The sequence below is a fragment of the Monodelphis domestica genome, chromosome 1 (assembly GCF_027887165.1).
Source record: "Monodelphis domestica isolate mMonDom1 chromosome 1, mMonDom1.pri, whole genome shotgun sequence".
NCBI classification, from domain to species: domain Eukaryota; kingdom Metazoa; phylum Chordata; class Mammalia; order Didelphimorphia; family Didelphidae; genus Monodelphis; species Monodelphis domestica.
In genome coordinates, this window is record NC_077227.1 from 257492056 (window position 1) to 257513108 (window position 21053).

General features: G+C 38.1%; 2 protein-coding genes across 6 annotated transcripts in view; one reads left to right on the plus strand and one right to left on the minus strand.

Annotated features, from left to right (window-relative positions):
• Positions 1 to 12513, minus strand: part of BBOF1 (basal body orientation factor 1) — a 106234-nt gene extending 93721 nt beyond the window's left edge. For 2 of the 3 annotated variants that reach the window (XM_056820874.1, XM_016433053.2), the window contains exons 1-2: positions 12293 to 12513; positions 2301 to 2529 (exon numbers count right to left, since the gene is read on the minus strand). In XM_056820874.1, the coding sequence (XP_056676852.1) occupies positions 2301 to 2529; positions 12293 to 12342 (279 nt within the window). In that variant the 5' untranslated portion in view covers positions 12343 to 12513. Of the gene's footprint in view, positions 1 to 2300; positions 2530 to 9721; positions 10591 to 12292 lie in introns of those variants that run through there. The other variant, XM_056820875.1, reaches the window with a different exon arrangement.
• Positions 12514 to 12670: 157 nt separating this feature from the next.
• ENTPD5 (ectonucleoside triphosphate diphosphohydrolase 5 (inactive)) overlaps positions 12671 to 21053 on the plus strand; it is a 38160-nt gene continuing 29777 nt past the window's right edge. The window contains exon 1 of one of the 3 annotated variants that reach the window (XM_007472845.3): positions 12671 to 12773. The gene's annotated coding sequence lies outside the window, so the exon portion shown is untranslated. The remainder of the gene's footprint in view (positions 12774 to 21053) is intronic. The other 2 variants (XM_007472844.3, XM_007472836.3) reach the window with 2 other exon arrangements.

Consider the following 21053-nt stretch of genomic DNA (forward strand, 5'->3'; position numbering starts at 1 on the left):
TTAAAAGGGTTAGTTAACCTAATTATCCCAATTAACTGGAAAAAAATCTTTGCAGCAAGTTTTTCTGATAAAGGTTTCATTTCCAAGATAGAGGCACTTTAAGTGGCTGTTCTGAAAAGCAGCATGTCCCATTTTGTGACCCAAAAGTCAGCAAAGTGTACATGGCCTTTGAACCTCCAATACTGCTATACTAGATATAGAGAGAAAGGACCGATAACTACAAAATATTTATAACAGCTCTTTTTTGTAGTCAAAGAACTAATAACTAAGAGGGTATCCATCATTTAGGGAATGGCTAAAGAAATTATAATACTATATATATAAACATAATGGTGAAAGAGATGGTTTGAAAAAAGAAAATCTGGGCAGACTGACTTGTGTTGATGAAAAGTGAGGTGAGCAAAACCAGGAAAACAATTTATACAATAACACTGTAAAGACAAACAAACTTTGAAAGTCTCCAGTATTCTGCTCACTACAATGACCAAGAACAATAGCAGAGGGCTTATGATGAAGCATGTGACTGACCTCCTCACAGAGAAGACAGACTCAATGTAAAAACTGAGACTTATATTTTTGGACATGGCAAATGAGAGAATTTGTTTTACTTAACTATGCATGTTTGTTACAAGGGTTTTATTTTTTCTTCTTTCTTTTTTGTAAAAAAAATGGCAAAAAGAAAAAATAGATTTTTGTTCATTGAAAAAGAAAAGAAAAAAGTTACCTTTTCTAATGATTCAACTATCATCTTATATTTTTTAAAAATTCTTTTTCAGTGTATCCAAACTTTTAAGACCACCCTATTTCAGGTTTCTTGGCAAAGATACTGGAGCAGTTTGCCATTTACTTTCAGGCTTATTTTACAGATGAGGAAACTGACACAAATAGGGTTAAGTGACTTGCCCAGGGTCACACAGCCTGACTCCAGGGCTGGTATTTTACCCAATTTACTACTTATCTGCCCATTTAATATTTTATTGCTCTATAATACAGTGAAAAAAACCAAATTCTACATTTTTCTGTAGCTCTTAAAACTTTTTTATATTTTACTACAATATAATACAGTAATATATTCAAGGGCTACAGAAAAATTTAGAGTTTTTTCCCCCCCTACATTTAAGGGAGACATATTTCTCTATTTTCATAGTTCATATCTAACTATTAGAAGCTAACTCTCAGGAAAATCTACTAATTTTCTCTGGATTATTGAAAAGATATGACTAGAATATAATGGAACCACCATCAATAAGTCTAGAGAAAGATTAGTTAATCATTGATGAATGCAATATATTGTACTCTGCTTTTTCTTTCTAGTCTTTGTTTCTTCTGTCTTCATGGAGATCTATATGGGAAAAGTTGGTACATCTGCTAAATAAGGATGTTTTTGTTTTATAGAGCTAATGATACAGAAAAGGAAATAGGAACATGCCTGGTACTGATAGGTATAAACAAATACCCAATTATTATAGAAAGGTTTTGCAAGATCCAAAGTGTTTGCAAGAATTTTAGAAATTAGTGTATAGCTAATCTAAAATTTCACTTTGGAATCAAACAAATTCTGTGTTCTTTGGAAATGTCCAATATACACATTATAGTTGCTAACTAAATAAATAATTTAGCAAATAGTATTTAGCTTCAATTTTGTAATTCTCTCTAAACTCCTTTATTCTACTAATACTTTCATTACAAATTGACATTTGTAGCACATAGGCACAAAAAAGGCTTCTTTTCCCAACAGTGGACAAAAATGTTGTGCTATTCTATATTTATCCCTATATTTCAAGATGTTTTTAGGATTTAGGGCCTTCCTCCAAAACATTATAAGATGCCCTTGAAAGTGTGGAACAGATACTTGGTTCTTGATTTTGAGAGCTTTTACTCTAGGTTTTGCAAAACAGAAATGTATGCTCACAAATTATGTAAACAAAGATTAAGAATGATAGGACCCAAATCTGTATTTGATACTTCAAAACAGAAGAATATTAAAGGATTTCTCAATTTCCCCAACCATAAATGGAGTGGAGAATGGTTATTATATAGGAAGATTCAAGGGAAATTACACAAACAAGCAAAATTATAATTTTTCAGAATTTGTCACTGTGAAATATCAAACAAGTGCTTTTGGCATACTTCATAAGAGGGAAGAAAGTACTAAGGAGTCAGGAAATAAGGTAAAAGTTATCTGGTAAATGGTATCTGAGTTTTGTTTGTATATCCCATGAAGAGCCCTTTAGCAAATGCAAGTTAGTTAGCCCACCAGCAAAAGTAGTAAAATAAGATTCAAGATATTTCTTCCATACCAAAACGTCTTTTTCTGAATCCTGCTTCTTCACATAACTTAGCACTGACATTATATCCTTCTCCATTCTGTACTGTTGCCTCTTTAAGTCCTCATTGCACTGTGCCAATCTCCGCACAGCCTCACGATATCCATCCCGGGATATCTCTGAGACTTCCAATCTGGCCTCCCAAAGGGCAGCATTAGCCCTGGCTCTCTCTATGTCCGATTCCTCCTTCTTTGTTAGCTTCCTGAATGAGAAGAATATTGTCATAATTATTATATTTTCCTCTGTAGGGAATAATTTTTTTAAAATCTCATTTGGCTAGTATAATCCACTAACATCTAAGTATCCAAAAGCTCAAAAGTTTACAGATCACTAGACTCTGAAAATGACTGAAAACAGCATGCATTCACAGAAAAAGAAAAATGAAAGAAACAAGGGAGTTATTTCTAGAAAGAAAGAATTAAAAGGGAAATGGAACTCCAGTCCCTCTACCCTTCCCTATCCTAAAACCTGGTTAGCCCAATAGCATGGAAATGGGCTGGGGTTGAGGAAGCATGTGATACCCAGAGGAATTGCGCATCGCCAATGGGGGGGGGGGGGGGGGGAGGTGATCTTTGTTTCTAATGAATAATGTTGGAAAATGACCAAATAAAATAAAAACCTGGTTAGCCAATTCATTGATTTCCTTGTATACCTCAGAATTTCTCTCTCCCTTTACTTTTCATCTTTCTCACCTTACTACTTCATAACCCTGGAAAAGCCCCTATACTTACTTTCTACAGTCCCCAATTCAGGATTTCTGAGGAAAGTAGCTGATTCTACAACAAATTCATTGTAAGGGCATTCTTGAGATTCTTAAGTATCATCAAGTATCATCTTAAGTATCATGGGCAACTTGGTGTAACCCATGGATCCCTTTCCAGAATAATGTTTTATTATTGTGAGTTTTTATTATTTGGGATAGCAAGGTGGTACAGTGGGCAGAATGCTAGGCCAGGATTCAGGAAGAACTGAGTTAAAATCCAGCCACAGACACTTAGAGCTGCTGCTCCTAGATAAATCACTTAATCCCTACTTGCCTCCGTTTCCTCATCTTTAAAATAGGCATAAAAGATCTACCTGTCAGGATTTTTGTGAGTATCAAATGAGATAAAAATTGTAAAAACAAATGAAATTTAAATTAAAAATGCTTAGTATAATGCCTGGCATGTAGTGTTATATAAATATTAGCTATTATCATATGCACAAAATAAAATATGTAAGATTACAAAGAAGACCATTATATTGAAATAATGATAAAAATATTTGTAAAAACAAGTTCACAGACTCCAAGTCTGTCCTAGACCATCTTGGCTATCTCTGAAAACTACCAAAACTACCATGCCCCATAACTTTCCTTCTGTCGTTCCAGCAGTTCCTGTAGAATGCTGCTATCTGCCTTACTGCAACTCCTCCCACCCAGAAAGGGGTATAATTAAAAAAGTCAGAGACCACATCATTTCTACCTGTTAGGCCATCTTCTCTAGAAACTTCCCTGCCAATTCACCTAAACTTCTTTCTCTATTTCTTTTTTGATGGAGAAGGGAAGAAAGCTGCTTAGCCTCAGAGGTCCACCAGGTTCTCCCATAGAGCCACATCAGGTGATCATAACCAAAAGAAATGAAATGAAATGAAATATAGGCTTATGGTATCAGGGGCAGGCAGAAAACAAGTCCAAGACTGCCTTAATTCTGCCTTTGGGAAAACTATGAAACTTATAAGATAAATACATATCAAAACAATGGAGGACAGATTATTGACTAAACAAATAAGAAGGGAGCAGCTGGGTGGCTCAATGGATTGAAAGCCAGGCCCAGAGATGGGAGGTCCTGGGTTCAAATCCAGCCTCAGACACATTCTAGCTGTGTGACCCTGGACAAGTCACTTGACCCCCATCGCCTAGCCCTTACCACTCTTCTGGCTTGGAACTAATACATTGACTCCAAAATAGAAGGTAAGGGTTTAAAATATAAGAAATAAATAAACAAATAAGAACATGTCACAGTGAAAGAGTTGGAAAAGGAAGTAGAAAACTCAGGGGGTTGGGGGTGGATCTCTGACTCAGCAGAAGAAGAGACAGATACAAGAAGGAAGAAAGACATCCTCAACTGCCTACCTCCCCAGCCAGAAGACATGTCTTCTCCTGCTCTCTGGGTGCTGATCTCTGGCCTTTCTTCTGTCTGTTTAGACCTCTAGTCTCAGTCTCTGCTGTTTTTCCACCCATCTCAGTGACTCCAAACTTTGCTCAGCTGCAAGATCTCATATTCTCTTAGCCCCAAATTGACATAATTAGGAACTCTCTCCCCAAAGAGAATTACCTCATGAGGCCCTGGAGACATGAGAGGGGCTCTCCTTCAATTTTCCATCCACCCACTTCCTTAATCCCTTATTTCTGTCCTATCATTCAACTGAAATTGCTCTTGAAGGTGATTCATTAATATTAATTACCAAATTTATTAGTCCTTATCTTCTGTGATTTACTTACAACATCTATAATACTTGATATTTTTACCCATCTTCCTCAAATTCTGTTAAATGGTATGGTGCATTGAGTATTAGATTTGTAGTCAGGAAAATATGACTTTAAATCCTCCCTCGTTTTCTAAATAACCTTTGGCATGCTATTTAGCCTCTCTCAGCCTCAGTATCTTCTTTCATAAAACGGGAATAATAGTACCTATCTCCCAAAATTGAGAATCCAACAAGATAACATGTAAAGACCTTTGCAAATCTTAAAGTGCTATATAAATACTAGCTATTAAAACTCCCCTGGATTTCCAGGAACATCATAATTTTCCTACATATTGTGCCCTATATTTTGAGTTCCAATCCAATATCTTCAACTGCCTGTGATATTTCAAACTGAATATCCCATAGGCATCTCATACTCAGTATATCCAAAACAGAATTCATCATACTCTGTCCCTTTCTTATTTCTTATTTTTCATCAGAACACTATTGTTCTTGTCACCCAGGTTCATAATCTTGATGTCATCCTTGCCTCCTCAACTGGTAGCCAAATCTTGTCATTGCTACCTCCATATTATCTCTTTTATCCACCCAAAGACTCTCCCAGTCATTTAGCTAATATCCTAGTTCAATATTTCATCTCTTCATGATTGGACTATTAGAAGTTCCTATGGTCTTCCTCAAATCACTCAGATCAGACCATATTATTTCTACACTCAATAAACTCCAGTGACTCCCTGTTGTCTCTCAGATCAAATAGAAGCTCCTCTATTTATCTTCTAAAGCCCTTCATGACCTGGCTTCTACCTTCCTTTTCAATTGTAGTGTATATGCTACTTCCATTACCAAACTATACACCCTAAACTGGCCATCTTGCTGTTTCTCACATGCAACATTTCCCCACATCTGTTTCCATGCTTTTTATACTGACCTTTCTCCATGTCTGAAATGTTCTCCGATATAAGTTCCATCCCTCATAATTACTCATTTCCTTCAAAACTCTGCTCAAGAGGGGGCAGCTGGGTAGCTCAGTGGACTGAGAGCCAGGCATAGAAAGGGAGGTCCTGGGTTCAAATATGACCTCAGACACTTCCTAGCTGTGTGACCCTGGACAAATCACTTAGCCCCCATTGCCTAGCCCTTACTGCTCTTCTGCCTTAGAACCAATACACAATATTGATTCTAAGACGGAAGGTAAGGGTTTAAAAAAAAAAAAACTCTGCTCAAGAGAGAGACTTTTTACAGGAAGCTTTTCCCAATATACCTGCTACTGGTGGCCTTCTTCCAAAAACTGACATTTATTTTGTATATATCCTATATATACTTATTTATGGATATGTGGTGCATTGCATACCTCGTATATATACTTATCATTCTGCCAGCCTAATAGAATATAAGTTTACTAAGGGTCATAACTATTTCTTTTTTGGCTTTGTTTCTCCAGATAGTGCTTTGATATACTGATACATACAAGATTCCACAGCCAGTCTTTAACCTTTGGAAAGAAAGGGAATTGGTATATTTTTTTCAATTCTTCTCTAGGGCCAATCTTAGTCATTATAATTACACATTGTTCACTTTAGTATTATTGTAATTTAATTACACATCACTGTGGTTACTGGCTGCTCCTGAGATAGCGAAGCTGCCCCTACTATCTCTGCTTTATAACTGATTCTTGATCTAGATCTCCAGGTTGGAACTTCTGAAACCTTAGTCCACCTTTCAAATGCCTGCTAATGACTGCTTGGATGACATAAGGCCATCTCAAACTCAACCTGTCATAAACCAAACTCATAATCTTCTCTTCAAAACTATCTTATTCTCCTACCTTCTTTTTATTTCTATGAGCTACTCTCAAAGTTAACAAATTCAGTTTGAGACTATCTTTGACTCTTCTTTTCTTTCTCACCATCCCCATATAAAATGTTACCAAGTAAATTAAATGTATTATAATTTTTAACTTGCATTTATATTATCAAAGGTTTACCATAATTTAATTGAAATAGTACAAATATATAAGAATGTTGACCAACAAGTCATATATTCAAACCTTTTTCATTCTTTTCTTCACTAATCAATTCTTATGGTTCTATCTGTATGGAGATACCCTATAGCAGTGATGATGCCCAAAGATGGCATGCAGAGTGTTTTCTGTAGGCATTACTAGAAAGGTAGAGTGACTCAGGCAGATCTGCTCTCCTCCCCCTCTCCACCTCACCTGATGATATTTTTTCACATGTCCTGCCCCTCTGCCCAGCTGCCCAATGGGAGCACACAGTGTTAAGGTGAGCCTCTTGTGGGCGGCTCATAGGTGGAAGAGCTGGAGGAGAACAGAGCACTCAGGCCATTCCCCTCCCCTTCTCTACATTCACTTCTCCCACCCCTTTGCCCCAGCAGCCCAATAGGAGCTCTTTCTCCTTCCCCTATATATTTGGGGGAGGGGGGGGAGGGGGGGGCATGGCACTTGATCTAGGGCAACAGTTCTCAACCTCTCAATTTGTAGCAATGAGAATACATAATGCATATCAGGTATTTACATTCCGAATCATAACTGTAGCAAAGTTACAGTTTTGAAGTAGCCACCAAAATAATTTTTTGGTTTGGGGTCACTGCAACATGAGGAACTGTATTGCGGGGTCACAGCATTAGAAAGGTTGAGAACCACTGATCTAGGGGGTAGGATGGGGGAAAGGTTCGCCATCACTGTCCTATAGATTTAACAGACACTATCTATATGATCTTGGGCAAGTCAACTAATGTCTGTGATCCTTAGTTCACTGATTAGAAAACATAGCATATTAACAGGAGGCAGCAGAAAGAATGTGAAATCCAACATGACAGAATAGAGAGAAAAAGTACAGCTTATAAGCCCCTGAAACTCCAAATAAATAAGAGAAAATGGACTTAGTCGCACTTCACTTTAAATCTGCTTTTTTTTTTTTATTTCAACTCCACAGGGCAGATACTACTCCCAAGATAAGTTTATCACTTCTCTTTTCTTTATTTATCTTTAACATTCATTTTTTTACATTTTGAATTCTAACTCTCTCCTTCCCTTTCTTTCTCCAGCCCCTTCCCATACCCATTGAGAAAGCAAGTATTGCATATGAAGTCATGCACAATATAGTTCCACATTAGCCATGTTCCATACGTCCCTACTTTCAAGAAAACCCCCAAAAAATAAAGAAAATGAAAAAAAGTATACTTTAATCTGCCCTCAGAGTTTACCACAAGCTTTTTGGAAATATCTTGGCTCATTGTATTGATCAGAATATCAAAGTTTTCACAGCTGATCATCATTACAATATTCCTGTTACTGTGTACAATGTTCTAGTTTATACTAACTTCATTTTTCATCAGTTCCTATAAGTCTCCCTAGGTTTTTCTGAAACCATTACACTCATCATTTCCAATAGCACAATAATATTCTTCATAATCATATACCACAACTTTTTCAGTTACTACCCAATTGATGGGTATCCCCTCAAGTTCCAATGCATTGCCACCATAAAAAGAGCTGTTATAAATATTTTTATACATATAGGTCCTTTTGTCTTCGATCCCTTTGTCCCTTTGATCTTTTTGGGATGCAAACCTAGTAGTGGTATTGCTGGGTCAAAGGGTACATAAACAGTTTTATAGTCCTTTGGGCATAGTTCCAAATTGTTCTCCAGAATGGTTGGACTACTTCACAACTCCAGCAACAGTACATTAGTGTCCCTATTTCTCCACACAACCTCCAGCATTTGTCATTTTCCTTTTCTGTTCTTTTTAGCCAATCTATTAAGTATGAGGTGGCACCTCAGAGTTATTTTAATTTGCATTTCTCTAATTATTGGTGATTTAGAAGATTTTTTTCATGACTAGATAATTTAGATGTCTTTTTCTGAAAACTGACTGTTCATATCTTTGACCACTTAAAAACTGGAGAATGGGAAAGTGTAAAGGGAGAAAAAAGGGTTAATTTTTAAAGGGTTGGCCTTGATTATTTAAGAGTATAGTCACCAGGAATTTAATTAATTCCAAAGAGATTTTTATTTAGGATTTATTTACAAAATGTAGAAAGAGTGAAGAAAGAAATCAGAGAGAGGATAAGGTAAGATATCTAGCCTCAGCACTAAGTAATTTACTCCTGGCCCCTTTGGCCAGGGAGAATTAGTTTCAACAGGCCTTAACAAAGCAGAGGAACTGGGCAGTTTCTCAAGAGGACAGGTCTTTCCTGAGGCCAGTCTCTTCAGAGAAAAGCCAGCAGTTAAGAGTCAGCTTTTTCCACTCACCATATGTCTGTCCAATCATCGAATCCTTCTGCCCCTCTTCACCAGCCTCAACTCAAAAGCATGAAGAATTGCCCTCTAGCAATTTAAACTTTGTGTGTAGCACTCTCTTTTAAAGGTATTTTCTCTTGCTTCATTTCCCCTAATTCCACATCTACCAATCACAGCCCATGCTCTGCTCTAGGACTGCCCAGAAGACAGTTAGCTGATTCTGATTCATCCCACACATGGGTCAGACCTCCCACTTCAAGATTAAGTGGGATATTTGCACTTTTGGTGATTAGATCTAAATGAGCACATCTTTACACTTAACTTTTTTTATTTTTTTTATAAAAACCCTTACCTTCCGTCTTGACTCCAAGGCAGAAAAGTGGTAAGGGCTAGGCAATGGGGGTTAAGTGACTTGCCCAGGGTCACACAACTGGGAAGTGTCTGAGGCCAGATTTGAACCTAGGACCTCCCATCTCTAGGACTGGCTCTCAATCCACTGAGCTACCCAGCTGCCCCCTACACTTAACTTTTAAGTACAGTGTTTGTACTTTTTGTGATTGAATCTAAAAATAGGCAGGTCTCCATACTTGACTTTTACTGGGTATTTACACTTATGGGAATTAAAATCTAAAAATAGACATGAGTTACAATTTAAATCTTCACCTTCATTGTTACAATCAGAGGAGAGTCAAATCCAATCTTCACAAAAGTAAAGTTTGAAAAAATTCTCTCAAGTAATCAGGGTGCCCAAGTACAAGATCTATATAAACAAAAAGGGATGGGGAAAGGAACCTCATTTTAATATGAACTGATCAAAGGATGAAAGAATAGACACATATAATTGTGTATCTAAATACATTTTACTCAGTAGAGAAATAGGAGGAAATCAGAAGAAAGATGAACTAGAAAGAATATGTCAAGGGAGGGATCAGTCCTAAGTCAAATAAACTCAAAGATGTACAAAATACTGATAGCTTTTTGAGGTGGCAAAAAATTTAAACCTGAAGGAGCTTTCATCAATTGGTTGAACAAGTAATAAATGTGATGAAATACTAATAATAAAAGGGATAATTTCAGAGGAACCTGAAAAGACTTGTATGAACTCATGAAGACTGAAATGAATGGATCTAAAACAATTTATGCAATGACAATATTTGAAAGGTAAACAACATTTAAAGGCTGAGCAACTCTTTGCAGAGTAATAATAGACCACAATTCTAGGGAACTAATGATGAAACATGCTAACCTCTTTCCTGACAGAGAAATAAAAGAGTGTAGAATGAGGTATATATACACAGACAGAAACACATACCTACATAAAAGTCACTTAACTTGTGTTTGTCTTAGTTTCCTTAAATGAAATATAAGGATACTATAACAGCATCTCCGTCATCAAAGAGTTGTAAGGATCAAATGAGATAGTATTTGAAAAGCACTTAGAAGTGCCTGGAATAGTAGACATTTAATAAATGCTTATTCCATCCATGCATATGTTTGTATGCATAAATATATATACAAATGTGTTTGTATTATGTGTGTACACATATGCATGTATCATATATATGATAATATAGGTGATATGGCCAATGCAGAAATTTTTTTATTTCAAAATAAATAAATAAATGCTGTTATATGACACAGCATAATGAATTCTTTTGAAGGCTCCTGGTTTGAGAAGGTAAGAATGACAAAATAAAGTCCTCCACTCATATTGTTGGAATTCTGCTTTAGATATTTACCAGCCCTGTGACTTTAAGCAAGCCTACTTTGAGAGCCCTTGTCTGTTAAATGACTGTTAAATATATGTTAAATAGTATCCATCCCACAGGACTAATGTGAGAATCAAACGTGATAATGCAGATAAAAGTGTTTTGCCAAACTTATAGCAGAAATTCGTAGATATATAAATCTACAAATGGCCAAATAATCTTTGTCCAAATGGAAGAATTGTTTTAGGGTCTATCAATTTCATTGATAGTTGCCTAAGTAAAAAACTTGTAAAATAAGAGAGTTGAATTTTTATCTCTCACTATCTTTTCCAGCACTAATATTTTGTGATTCTTTAATATATATTAGAGAATATGTATATTCTCTATACCCCAACATCTTATGAAAAATAGTTTATGAATATAGAAAACATCAGAAATCTGTGGTTTGCCTCTCTTTACCAGACTAACTCCTCCAGCTTCCTGTCTCTTCTGGGGTATTTTGGTAACCAATTCTACCCCTCCCCAGACTTAAAAGTATGCACAGCAAGCTTTTAAGTTTAATTTACATTGTTAACATTTTTTTTCAATCACTTTCTTAAGTATACACAGTCAACAAAATAAGTCAAGTGCTGATTTGTCTAGATGGCTAATTTCTGAAGTGTAAATGAAAATTTATCATCTGGGAGAGGAATCCATCACCTTCCTGATATTTCTAGTAGGTGTCAAGGTCCCCAGTGTAGGGACTCCACTCCATCCCACTTTAGAATCCCTGGAGTGACAACTGTGGCTCATCCTTTTGCCCAAAGAGGACAGATGATATCACAAGGATATCTTGACTTGTGTGTGAATTGGATATAACTGAAGCACAGTTTCACAAAATCATCAGTCTCACTCTTATCCAGTGACAAGACAATTCATTTAGGATGAATGAAATTAGCCTGGGATACAGTGGATGATTTTGGCATCTTCCATGTCTAACCAAAATCTAAGTGGTCTACAGAGCCAACTTCAGCTCCTTCGTGGCCTTTGGAAAAAAATTGTTCTCATCCACCATTCCACTTGGGGAAGTCTTCCCATGCGGCTGCCGGGAGGGGAAGGGAATTGAGAGCCTTGGGGAAGAAGGGAGGAGGCGGGGGCGCTTCTCACGGGCCCCGACCTCAGGCCCCTAGGCTCCAGGTGAGAGGAGGAGCTAGTAAGAGATGGCCCCTAACTCACGGATGGGTTTGTGGCCTGTCCCCACAGTGTTTTAGCCCATCTGCTCAAAGGTGCCGTGTTCCGTCTTCTTGATGTCACAGGGGAGAGTTGAGTGGAAGATGGGCACCAAAGGTTTATAAGAAGCTCAGGAAAGGGCTTGGCAAGCTCTTACATCAGAAGTACCAGTGTTTGCTGAACACCCCACTCAAAACTCAAAATGAAGCTTTTCTCCCTTCCCCATTTTGTTCCTTGCCCTTACCCTATCCCACCCCCCCCCCCCCCCCACAGACAGGCCAGACTGGGAAAGGGGGACACGCAAGCTCCTTCTTACTTTTCTTTGCCTTTTTTAACTTTGCCTTTCGGCTTCTTCCCCTTCGCCATGTTGGTTGATTTGGTTCTTCAAATCTAGACCCACAACGCCTCCGAGGCAACCTCCACCACGGCGTCTCAACGGGTTCGACTCTAATCTGTCGTTAAGGAAACCAAAAGATGCTTAGTCCAGAGCAGTTGCCCAGGACGCCTGGGACGCGCGCACACACGCCCGAGACGCGCACGCGCACGGACGCACGTGCGCGTACTCGGACGAGGGGGGGATGACGCAGTGCTCCGACGCTACCGCCGCCGCCGCCGCCGCCGCGGGCAGCGTGGGGGTCTGTGTCTCCGGGGGCGGGGCCAGCGGAGATCGAGGGGGAGGGAGGGAGGGGAAAACAGGGGAGGGGAGGGGGGGAATTAGGGGTGGGGGGTGGGCGCCTAGCGGGCGTGCTGCTGGAGGTCGCCAAGTGAGGTTCCAGGAGGGAAGCGCCCCAGACACGGTGAGTGATTGCGGCTGCCGGGAGGGGAAGGGAATTGAGAGCCTTGGGGAAGAAGGGGAGGGGGCGGGGGCGCTTCTCACGGGCCCCGACCTCAGGCCCCTAGGCTCCAGGTGAGAGGAGGAGCTAGTAAGGGTCCGCTGACGGGGAGGTTGGTCTAGAGACCCGGCTTGTACTTGGGATATGGACAGCGCTCGTCTGGGCTGGGACTCGGGGCAGAGGATTCCGCTATTTGGTTTTTAAGTGTGTGTGTGTGTCCGAGTTCTGACCTGTCATTCGCCAGATCCCCAAGCAAGAGTCGCTGTCCTTCCTGCTCGCACTCTACGTTTCCCTTTCTCCATCTAATTGACGCTCCCTGACTTTCCATTTCGGGGACCTTTGCAAGTCCTTTCTCCCCCTAGGTCCAGCCACTAGCTAACTCTTTTCTGCAAAGCTGTAGTCCTAGCTAACCTATGTGTCTAGGAGCTTGCGCAAAGCGCCGGCACTCGACAAGCAGTTTCTTAAATACCAACTGTGTGCTAGGCACTGTGCCAATCCTTAGGAATACCATCACAAAGAATTAAGCAGTCTTTGCCTGCTACAAGCTTACAGTCTAATAAGGAAGACAAGTCCATATAAGAATATATGAAGCATTAAAGTTTTGCATAATGTACCAAAGGAAGTATAAGGTACTTCAAGAGGGAAAGTATTAGCAATTGAGAGGATCAGGAAAGCCTTTCTGCGGAAGATAATTCTCTGTTACATCCTTTTCTTTTTAAAATAAATTTATTCATTTATTTTTAATATTCATTAAAAATTTTAGTTCCAATTTTTCTTCCTCCCATCTCAAAAAATGTGCTATCAATTATAAATGTGAAGTCATCCCATCTTTTTTTCCTCAAAAGACCTTCTTTCCTCCCATCTCCTCCTGCCTCACACCCAACCATTGAAAAAGAAAGAAAAACAAAACTCTTGTAACACATGTGTAGTCCTGCTGAACAATTATTTTTACACTTACATATAAGCCTTTAAGGCAGAGGCATGAAAAAAAATCAGATGATCAGTAAGTGAATGACGGGTTGCTTCTCAATACCATACTTTCTCCTCCCTTAATTATTTGATTTAATTTCAGGATACAGTTGAAAAATAAGATTTTCTAACTCGAATCCAGAGGGTTGTTGAAAGGACTCCTGCGTTTATGAAAATTGAGAACAGGAATAGGGACCTGAACCAGCAGCAGTAAGATCACTTTGCCAAAAGTGAATACAGTACTTGAAAGCAGGCCTGGGCCTGCTGAGAGGGTTGAAACTAAAGCCAAATTCAGTATACATGACATAATAATTTGTGTCATTCTAAGGTGATCAATAAAATGAAGTGATTCAAGCAGGTGATCTTTAAGGTGATCTCTAGATCCTGTGATCCTATGGCATAGAGAGTAGCTATTATGTTCAAATGGATATTCTATTTGCAGTTGAACAGAATACTTGACATTCACCACATAAAACCAATGGATTTTTAATATAGAAGCCTTGTTAATGCTTAAACAATAATACTTTGTACTCATATAAGCCCTCTATTTTACAAGTTGTAAAAAAAAACTTAACAGTTTGCATATTCATTTTCCTATGTCTATGAAATGGAGTTCAAAGGAAGACTTAAGTACTGTTAACTCCAAATTTTTGAACAAAGGTATTTAGAGTAAAGACATACCTAATGTCACTTAGTCATTAATGGAGCCATCATTTAGGTTTCAGTCTAGTATTTATTAGATCGAAAAGTTAAAACAGTTGTTCTAGCTTACGTCCTGATTTCTTTTTTTTTTTTTAGTTAGTTTAGAATATTTTTCCATGGTTATAAGATTCATGTTCTTTTCCTCCCCCATACCTACTCCCCTCCTGTAGCCAACACGCAATTCCACTGGGTTTTACATTACATTCTGATTTCAAATAAAGTTTACTTTTTCTTTGTAGCCCCAGCACCTAATAATACTAATAACAATAATTAGTATTTATTTTGCACTTTATGGTTTACAAGTCATTTTACATGTTATCTCACTGGATATTCACAACAACCCTGTGAGGGAGTTAATATTATTATCCCTATTTTACAGATGAGAAAACTAAAACAAAGATGTTAACTGACTTGCCTGGAATCACATAGCTTATAAGTGAGGCAGGATATGAACTCAGGTATTCCTGATTCCAAGACCACCATTCTATTTATTGTGCCTTACATGGAATGGGGGCTTAATAAATGCTTGTTGAATGAATAGTCAGCCTACTCATGCCTCAGCCAGTGGTCTCCACAGTGAGAAGACCAAGCATGATCCCAAAAGAGCCATGTTATGACTAATTAACTAATTATGTACCTCTAATTAGAGGGTAAAGGGATGGGTCGATTACATCTGTTGACTTAGAAAACACCCAGAACTATTAAATAGTAAAAAAATCACTTTTTAATCAAGGGAAAGGGGTTCAATGAAGTAGTAGGCCTCTACACAGAGCTATATGCTATGTGCCAACACAGAATCAGAGGATTGAACTCTGGTTGCTCTGTACACTGACCCCTGGGAAAGCCAACTGCATTAGACTGGACAATTCCAAGGAACAAAAGAATTTGGGGACCGTATATACCATTTGGGGGAAATCCTGGGGCAGGGAAAGATGATTGACATTGCTATAGCTACAAAGAAAATGGGAGTGTTCAAACTATACTAACAGCATACAATCAGGCTTGAGAAAGGAATCATAGCTAGAGGCTAGGACATAAGGGAAGGAGCTGCTTACTATGGATATTAAAAGTGTGGTCCCTGCCCAGGTGTGGGTCTTCTTGGGAAAGAGTCTATGATACAATAGGGTCCATTATTTAGTCTTTAACTGCTAGCCTGAGATTCCCCTCAGGGTGGATTCTCATAGGAACCTGGAACAAGTACAAACTTTGGAGTCTCCAACTTACAATCTAATCCTGAAACTTGGGGTTCATCAGATCTTACTAGGCTACAAGTTTGGGGTATCTAGAGTCCATGTTGACACATACCACCTTCCCTCTGCCAATGTTAAGACATGTTTCCAACATAATACCTACCCTTAACTCTCAACACTCTTCACCTCTCCAGAGCAATAGACTAAGCCTATCCACTTCAGAGCCTGGCTGCAGGTCCCCCAGGCTACTTATCTGGCCTCTAGCAGTGCTGCTGCCCTAACACATTAGCCATACAGGTGCCATTTCAAAAATTGTGATATTATCCCCTCACCTCTTCTCTTTCCTCTCCTTACATCCTGCATACTCATTCTTTCCCCTCATATCACCTTGGAATTTGTAGGCCCCTCAGCCCTCCTTCCAGGTCAGTGACCAGTGAGTAGGAAATTGCCCCCATACCTTTTTCCTTTTGAATGAAACCAAGTGAGTGGCTCAGGAGAAGCAGGCATAGATGCATGGTGACAGATTAACTGTGACTATCCTATTACTGTTAAGGGCCCCATCATCCTTCCAATCCCTCAAGTTTTACAACCATGATGTTATCTTTGACTTCTTACTCTCCTTACATATCCTATCAGCTGACATATCTTATCATTGCTACCTCCACAGCTCTCTTTTATGTCTTCTCTATTCTCAGAAGACCAAAAACATAGAAAGAAAATTACAGACCAATCTGCTTAATGAACATAGATGCAAAAATATTCTCTATTCCTACAGTCACCACCATAGTTCAACTCATCATAACTCCACCTAGACTATTTTTGGAATTCAGTTTTATTGTCAATTCCAAATTTTCTCCCTCCATCCTCCTACTCCCCAACCCATTGAGAAGAAACAAAATCCATTACAAACATGTATACTCTTGCAAAAAAAAAATCTTGCATTAGTTGCATATAAGAAAGAAAGGAAAAGAAATATAGAAATTTTGCTTTAATCTGCTCTCTTGAGTACATCGGCTCTCTAACTGGATGTAGATAACATACTTCATTCTGATTCCTTTAAAATTGTCTCACCTAGACTACTGCAATGGCCTCCTTATAAGTCTCCCCACCTTACACCCTTCTCCATTGTAATGAATCCTCCATATAGCTGTCAAAGTGATTTTCCTAAAGCTCAGGCCTACTCATGTCATTCTCCTACTCAATTAACTCTTTTGGATTTCTATTGATTGTAAAATCAATTCTTTCATACTTATCCCTTTAAAATTTTTAAATATACATGGAGGTCCTCATGAATTTTTTTATGGATGGGGTGGATAATCAAAAAAGTTTGGAGATGTGCTGCTCTAGGAAGATGCTAATCTATGCCTCCATCCTGCTCTCTTTGACTTTGAACCATTTCCCATTCCTTTTTCACGTATATATTTTTAAACTTTTCATTTCTGCATTTAGAACTATATATTTATGACTACATTTCCCCCCATAAAACCCGTCATATCTTATGTTACCATGATTAGCTCCCATTCTACATTTCTAAAATTCCATTTTTTGTATTTAATTAGGCATTCCTTTGGGCTTATGAGGCGAACCAAATGGCTTATCACTAAAACCCCCACAACCTTTTGTCTGGAATTAGTAAAATTAGGGTGTAATTCTGTATTTTGAGAAGAAGGACATCTTCCATATAGAATCCATACCTTTGGAATTCCTATGTATGCATATATATATATATGTATCGATGTGTATGTGTTTATATTTATGTAAGTAGAAGTTAAGCATCATACTATCTAAAACAGAATGTTGTACTTGAAGTCAGGAAGGTCTCAGCCTAAATCCCGCCTCAGACATTTTCCAGCAATATTACCTTGGGCAAGTAATATAATGTCTCTCAGTCATAGTTTCCTCATGTGTAAAGTGTAGACTAATAGCACCTATCTCATAGGTTGTTGTGGAAATAAAATTAGACAAACCAATGTAAAGTGCTTTAAAAAACTTAATGCTTCTAGCCATTATGGCCCTAGATAGTGACAGCATGTTTTATACTTTATTATACCTCACAGAATTCTTGTGATTATTATTTTGACAAGGAAGCTCAGGCTTAACTTTGTAGAAATGTGGCCAGTTTAATAAGTGATTCCCAAACCCAAAGTCTTCCCAAATCTCATGTTAGGATTTCAGCCACAGAACCAAATACCAGTAAGAAAAATAGCACACTCGTATAGTACTTTAATGTTGCAAAGAACTACATGTGTTTGTGTATATGTGTGTGTGTCCACATATGTGTCCTATGAGTCTCACAACATCCCTCAGAGATAGATACTATTAGTATCACTGTCTTCATTTTATATATAAGGAATCTGAGGCTTGAGAAGATTGACTTATCTAAGTTTTAAATGTCAGGGGCAAAATTTGGACATGTTCCAATCCAGCACTCTCTCCATGATGACATGCTTCCCATCCAGAAAGTGTTGTGATAAAAATCTGCAATAAAGAGAAACTGAAGCAAAAGTTTACAAGCATGACCAGTTTATTAGCAAGTTAACATTTCTTTTAATTTTGTGATTTCTATTTTCTGATTTTCTTTTGATTTGTCTCAGAGACTTTGGTCTCACCTAATGTGTCATCCTTGAGTTAAATCTGTTAACAGTCTTTAAAAAAAACACAACTATATAGGCAGAAAGGGCCTATAAAAATGAAATCTTGGGGGCAGCTAGGTAGGTCAGTAGATTGAGAGCTAGCCCTAGAGACGGGAGGTCCTAGGTTCAAATCTGGCCTCAGACACTTCCCAGCTGTGTGACCCTGGGCAAGTCACTTGACCCCCATTGCCTAGCCCTTACCACTCTTCTGCCTTGGAGCCAATACACAGTATTGACTCCAAGACGGAAGGTAAGGGTTTAAAAAAAAAATGAAATCTTAAACTCCTCAGTAGCCAAGGACATATCTGACCATCAGAGCAGCCTTTTATACAGTTGAAAAGGTAGTAGGTTATATGGAGTAACAAAAATAGCCCAATGATACAAATTAAACTAAGACTATGAATGATCTATAAGAAAGGGGGGGGGGGTGTAATACATTTTGCTTTATCATGCTGACTTGCCAGAAGGCGTCTCTAGGATCTATAGCAACTGAGAAAATAGAGTTGAACAACATCTTCTGGAAAGTCCTGATCTTGACCAGGTTGATCCATCTTCTACTCATCTCATTAGACACGACCAGATTATAGCCCCTAAAACTAGGGAATCTGAACTTTTACAAACTCTACTATTGAGGCCTATATAATTAAATCCAAATCTGATCAATAAATATTCCAGTAATTAACTAAAATTTTTAATCATTAGTCAACCAATAATCTGAATTTCACAAAGAATCTTTAGGAAATCAGTAGTCTGTATTCAGATGTTTTCCAGTAAGTAATCATTTCAGAAGTACTGTGTTTATTGGAAGTCTTTACTAGTAAAATTTAACGAAGCTTTCTTCTGTCATTGTATACAATGTGAAGATTTCAAAATATACCCAAAATGTACTGTTGATGCCACTCTGTAATTCTCTTTCTACACAATCTATATAGCTCCTGAGCAAAATAGAAATGTCAATGAGAGGCTGAGTGGCCAAATATCCATGTTGATAAAATCTGCTTCAGTGGAATATAAGTTCCTTAAGGACAAGGACCATTTCACATCTTCCCAACCCCTGCCTTTTCAGACTTAGCAAGCATTTAATAAATGTTGGTTGAAGTAAGTTGAATCATGATCACAATAGGAACTGAACTTAGCTCTTGGATTTGTTGTGACCCATAACTAAAAAAATTAATTGTAAGGTGATTATAAATATAGAATTCCAAACAAAAATAATATGGCAAATACCTGAACATGAAATGGCCTCATTACCAACTAGTTTAAATCAATAAATCTAGTTTATGATCTCCTGTGCTAAATTCTGTGCATGTTACATATTATGCTAATTTCTCTCTTAAATACATGCTTTAGTATTGACTCTTGCCTATTTGACCACTAGATTATATTACCACAAGGAGCCATCATGGTCAGTGAACTTGTACAGGTAACTAGTTACATAATAGGTCAAAATGTGTACCTAATTTTGAATTGCGTTTTGAGTATTTCATGGTCATAGATTTTCTATGTAAGGTTTTACATTACTTTCTTTTGAATTATCTCAGAGACTTTGGTCTCACCTAATATATCATCTTTGATTTTAGTCAGTTGGCAATCTCTAAAGTTATATAGGTGGGGGCAGCTAGGTGGCTCAGTGGATAGAGAGTCAAGTCTGGAGACAGAGGTCCTGGGTTCAAATTTGACCTCAGACACTTCCTAGTTGTGTGACCCTGGGCAAATCACTTAATTCTAATTGTCTTCTCCTTACAACTACCTCAAAACCAATACTTAGTATTAATTCTAAGAAAGAAGGTAAGGTTTGTTTGTTTTTTTAGGTTATATAGGCAGAGGGGGCTAACACCGGGCTAACACCGAGCCCCCTCTGCCTATATAACTTTTTAAAAAAAGACTATTAACAGACTAAACTCAAGGATAATACATTAGGTGAGACTAAAGCCTCTGGGATAAATCAAGACAATCAGATAATATAAAGACTTCATAACATTAAAAGAAAAAAATATGATTAAACACCCATAGACATATCATAGTGTTTATTAGTAAAGAGAGAAATAAGGTTTCCAGACTTTCTAACTTAAGTAGGATCTGGTCCTGGATTCTAGTCCAACTAGGTGCAGCCCCATCTATGCTGCAACTTGCCAAAGATTGCAAGCCAGATAAAAGCTGCCAACTCAGAGAGTCAGACCAGAGGCTGGGAAAGAAGCAAAGAGAAGGACTGAGCTTCCCACACTGGCTTTTCAAATCTAAGCTCCTCCCCCTAATCCTTTTCATTGACCAATGGCTTTCATACCTCATGCTGTCTGGCCTCCGTGGTGCCCTCCGGTTGTCAGACACATGAATGGCCTGGGTTGGAGGTCCCCCAGATGTTTAATTCACATAATCAGTAAATAAACTGAGTGCTACAACCAGGCTGCCCCAACTCCTTTTGGAAGAATTGATTCTTAAACTGAACAAAGCTAAAAAAGGAAATTATTGATCCTTATTGTTAATGTTAGTGACAATACAAATGTTAAAAGAGTTGTAAATAGAATATATTATTTTTAAAATAATTTTTCATATGAAGATTAACTTTTTTTCTCTCCCACTTTTCTCCACCCCCAATAAAAAAGCAAGAAAAACTAAAGCCCTATTACAAGCCCTATTGCTTCTTTTTAGGATGTTGTTATTGTTCTCTTAGTTCTGCTCCTTGTACTCAGTGTCAGTTTGTACAAATCTTCCTAGATTTCTCTGAAAACATCCCTTTCATCATTTCTTAT